The following is a 4,264-nucleotide window of genomic DNA, read 5'->3' as shown; positions in this document are numbered from 1 at the left end:
CTCAACGGGCACCGCGCTCATGATGGGCAGTACCACCGAAACTGTACTGTACCTGGGCGCTGTCCAGCAGCTTCTTAGCGGTGTTACCTGAAATTACAACGCGCTCTTCTGGGAGGTGTCGCCTGGACAGTTGCACCGCGTTCCGGAGTGCTGCCAACTTGACATCTACATCGCGCTTCCAGAAGCGCGATGCCCAGATGAGGTCGCCTAAAACTGCAACGCACTGCTGGACGATGTCCTCTGAAGATGTTTTGCACGAAGAATCAAAAAGTGAGTCTATGCTGTTACAAGGTTTCTGTTCGCAGATAGGCGTTATCTGGCAGAGCTACGATTTGCATCAATGCGAAGTTTTGTGTGACAATATACTTGCGATAGACTAATATTAAAAAACCATAAATCACATCCTTAAAACATGGGATGGATATAAGCTAAAAAGAGTTACCTTACAAAATGTTTCTTGCAGACATAATACTTGTTTAATTATTATACAAAGTGGACGGACATTGGAATAAAATTTAATAAAAATTGAGGAGATGATTTTTTTGAAACATAAACTCAAATATCGATAGTGGTAAGTTGGAATTTGGATGTTTAAATAAAGGTAAGCCCTTAAATTTTCGTTTGCAGGACAACAATTTTGAAATGTCTATTCAAGAGTTAATGAAATATTAAATTGGCAAAAAGAAATGGGTAAGTGAATATTGGTATAAAGTTTCAGCATTACAGTGTTCAAACACTTGTAACATGAGTTTAACCATAATAATATTTATTAATATGCAATATTAAGAGGATGCACAAATTAAACTTTATCAATACAAACTTGAACGAGAAGGACGCTAAAAAGAAATATTTATAAAAACCTGGCCAAATGCTGAATATAGAACCCAATAAATGTGTTGAATGCAATGACAAATAGATCAATACAAAAAAAGATGGTTTGAGAAAATAACGATGGATGAACTACGAAGATTGCAACGAATTGAACTAAGAAGACGCAGTGAAATTTAAGATCCAAATACCGAAATGAGGATGATCTCGATAAAACAAGATTGAAGACCCCCAAATTAAGATAGCAAATCATTACAGAAAAATATATGTAACAGAAAGAAAACGAGGAAACAAATGAAATGAGGATGATTAAAGAATATTGAAGAAGCATAATCATTTATACATACAACCTACATGTACAAAGAATATTTAAATTTTAAACATGGATAAAAAAGAAGACAACATTGAAGAAAACAGACTGAAGCCGTCGGAGAAGAAAGAAGACGGAAGACGTCGGAGAAGAAAGAAGACGGAAGACGTCGGAGAAGAAAGAAGACGGATGACGTCGGAGAAGAAAGAAGACTAAAGACGTCGGAGAAGAAAGAAGACCGAAGACGCCGGGGAAGTAAGACGACTAAAGACTTGCGTGAAGGAAGGCGATGGTGTAAAAATAAGGTCGATATCTTAGGCGAAGAAAGAAGGCTGGAGACATAAGCGAATTAAGAAGTTTCTAGACCTGGGTGAAAAAAGGAGTCTGGAGTCGGAAAACTGGACCAAAAAATTGTGGGTGTCGTAAAACTTAATGATGATAAAAAATTACACTGAAGACTTTGATACAAAGAAGACTGAAGACTTGGGTGAAGAAAGAAGACTGAAGACTTGGGTGAAGAAAGAAGACTGAAGGCTTGGATGAAGAAAGAAGACTAAAGGCTTGCGTGAAGGAAGAACACTAGGGTGAAAAAATAATACTGAAGACTGAAGACTTGGGTGAAAAAGAAGAATGAAGACTGGTACAAAAAGGACTGAAGACTTAGGTAAAAGAAGAAGACTGAAGACTTGGGTGAAGAAAGAAGACTTGAAGGCTTGGGTGAAGAAAGAAATTGCGTGAAGAAAGAAGACTGAAGACTTGGCTGAAAAAAGAAGACTGAAGACTTGGGTGAAGAAAGAATACTGAAGACTTGGGTGAAAAAAGAAGACTGAAGACTTTCGTACAAAGAAGACTGGAGACTTAGGTACAAAGAAGCCTGAAGACTTGGGTGAAGAAAGAAAACTGAAGACTTGGGTGAAGAAAGAAAACTGAAGACTTGGGTGAAGAAAGAAAACTGAAGACTTGGGTGAAGAAAGAAGACTGAAGGCTTGGGTGAAGAAAGAAGGCTGAAGACTTGTGTGAAGAAAGAAGCCTTAAGACTTGGATGAAGAAAGAAGACTGAATGCTTGGGTGAAGAAAGAAGACTGAAGACTTGGGTGAAGATAGAAGACTGAAGACTTTGGTACAAAGAAGACTGAAGACTTGGGTGAAGAAAGAAGACTGAAGGCTTGGGTGAAGAAAGAAGGCTGAAGACTTGTGTGAAGAAAGAAGCCTTAAGACTTGGATGAAGAAAGAAGACTAAATGCTTGGGTGAAGAAAGAAGACTGAAGGCTTGGGTGAAGATAGAAGACTGAAGACTTGGGTGAGGAAAGAAGACTGAAGGCTTGGGTGAGGAAAGAAGACTGAAGGCTTGGGTGAGGAAAGAAGACTGAAGACTTGGGTGAGGAAAGAAGACTGAAGGCTTGGGTGAGGAAAGAAGACTTGGGTGAAGAAGAGGCTTAAAACATAAGAGAAGAGTGAAGACGTGGCAGAAGGAAATCGAAGACAGAGCGACAAAATGAGAGTGAAGATATGGAAGAAGAAGGATATCGAATTCATGGATGAAGCAAGAATAAATACGAGGATGAACAAAGAAGGATGAAGACTTGAGCGAAGAAAGGAGAGCGAAGTCGTAGGAGGATAAGGAAGTCGTACACGTTGAAGAAAGAAGACTGGTGACTTGAGCAAAGAAAAAAGTGAAGTTGAAAAAATATGTCCAGTATGTGGGTGAAGAAAGAAGACTGAAAACATGGATGCAAAAAGAATATTGAATTTGTGCTTGGGGAAAGAAGATTACTTTTACTTTATTATAAGGACATTAACAATGAAAACATCGGGTCGACGAGAGAAGTGCGTGAAAAAGACTGAGAAGAAAGAAGACTGAAGGCGAGACTGAAGAAAGAAGACTGAAGGCGAGACTGAAGAAAGAAGACTGACGGCGAGGTTGAAGAAAGAAGACTGACGGCGAGGTTGAAGAAAGAAGACTGACGGCGAGGTTGAAGAAAGAAGACTGACGGCGAGGTTGAAGAAAGAAGACTGACGGCGAGGTTGAAGAAAGAAGACTGACGGCGAGGTTGAAGAAAGAAGACTGACGGCGAGGTTGAAGAAAGAAGACTGAAGATCTGAGTGAAGAAAAAATATCTGTGATGATGGCTGATAGTCAATATATAAATAAAATGTCGAAGCAGAACAAAGAAAATAGAAGCTAAAACTCAGTTGGAAAAAATATTTTTGACGTAAATGAGGTATTATAATTGATAACCTCCACTAACAAATAGAAAACGTGGTGAAGATTCGTGTGTAGGAAGGAAGATAGAAGAGGTAGATGAAGAAATAAAATAATATTTAGAAACAAAAAAAATTAAACTAGGACGAAGAACTTTAATTAACCACTCTGTTGATGAAATTTTTAAATGTATGTGAAGGAAGAAGATTAAAGACGAGGATGAAGAGGTAGACTCAAGACGCGGCTAAAGAGGAAACTCAAGACTGACGGCGAGGTTGAAAAAAGAAGACTGACGGCGAGGTTGAAGAAAGAAGACTGACGGCGAGGTTGAAGAAAGAAGACTGAAGACGTGAGTGAAGAAAAATATGTGACGATGGCTGATAGTCGATATATAAATAAAATGTCGAAGCAGAACAAAGACAATAGAAGTTAACTCACTTGGAAAAAAATATTTTTGACGTAAATGAGGTATTATAATTGATAACCTCCACTAACAAATAGAAAACGTGGTTAAGAAGATTCGTTTGTAGGAAGCAAGATAGAAGAGGTAGATGAAGAAATAAAATAATATTTAGAAACAAAAAAAATAAAACTAGGACGAAGAACTTTAATTAATCACTCAGTTGATGAAATTTTAAAATGTATGTGAATGAAGAAGGTTAAAGACGAGGATGAAGAGGAAGACTCGAGACGAAGCTAAAGAGGAAAACTCAAGACGCGGGTGAAGAGCGAAGCCCGAGACGCGGGTGAAGAGCGAAGCCCGAGACGCGGGTGAAGAGCGAAGCCCAAGAATCTGGTGAAGAGCGAAGCCCCAAGACGCGGATGAAGAGCGAAGATTCAAGACGCGGGTGAAAAAGACTTGAGATGCGGGTGAAGAGCGAAGACTCAAGACGCGGGTGAAGAGCGAAGACTCAAGACGTGGG

General features: G+C 39.2%; 2 protein-coding genes and 1 long non-coding RNA gene across 4 annotated transcripts in view; 1 reads left to right on the top strand and 2 right to left on the bottom strand.

The window, feature by feature from the left end:
* Window positions 1–4,264, bottom strand: part of LOC119828724 — a 79,404-nt gene that overhangs the window by 10,922 nt on the left and 64,218 nt on the right. The window lies entirely within an intron of this gene.
* Window positions 7–2,038, top strand: LOC119828655. Its single transcript, XR_005287777.1, has 2 exons — window positions 7–270; window positions 628–2,038. It is a non-coding gene; the product is annotated as an uncharacterized LOC119828655 (long non-coding RNA).
* Window positions 1,524–4,250, bottom strand: LOC119828642. Of its 2 annotated transcripts, XM_038350877.1 has the most exons (3): window positions 2,468–4,250; window positions 1,942–2,357; window positions 1,524–1,720 (listed from the first exon to the last, which is right to left on the bottom strand). In XM_038350877.1, exons 1-3 carry the CDS (start codon window positions 2,864–2,866, stop codon window positions 1,585–1,587), a joined length of 951 nt encoding a protein of 316 aa, XP_038206805.1. In that variant the 5' UTR covers window positions 2,867–4,250; the 3' UTR covers window positions 1,524–1,584. The 2 variants fall into 2 exon arrangements, with proteins under 2 accessions (XP_038206805.1, XP_038206804.1); XM_038350876.1 differs by having other exon boundaries at window positions 1,553–2,357; window positions 2,468–4,249.

The sequence above is a fragment of the Zerene cesonia genome, chromosome 8 (genome assembly GCF_012273895.1).
Source record: "Zerene cesonia ecotype Mississippi chromosome 8, Zerene_cesonia_1.1, whole genome shotgun sequence".
NCBI lineage: Eukaryota > Metazoa > Arthropoda > Insecta > Lepidoptera > Pieridae > Zerene > Zerene cesonia.
This window is presented reverse-complemented; position numbering and strand designations above follow the sequence as displayed.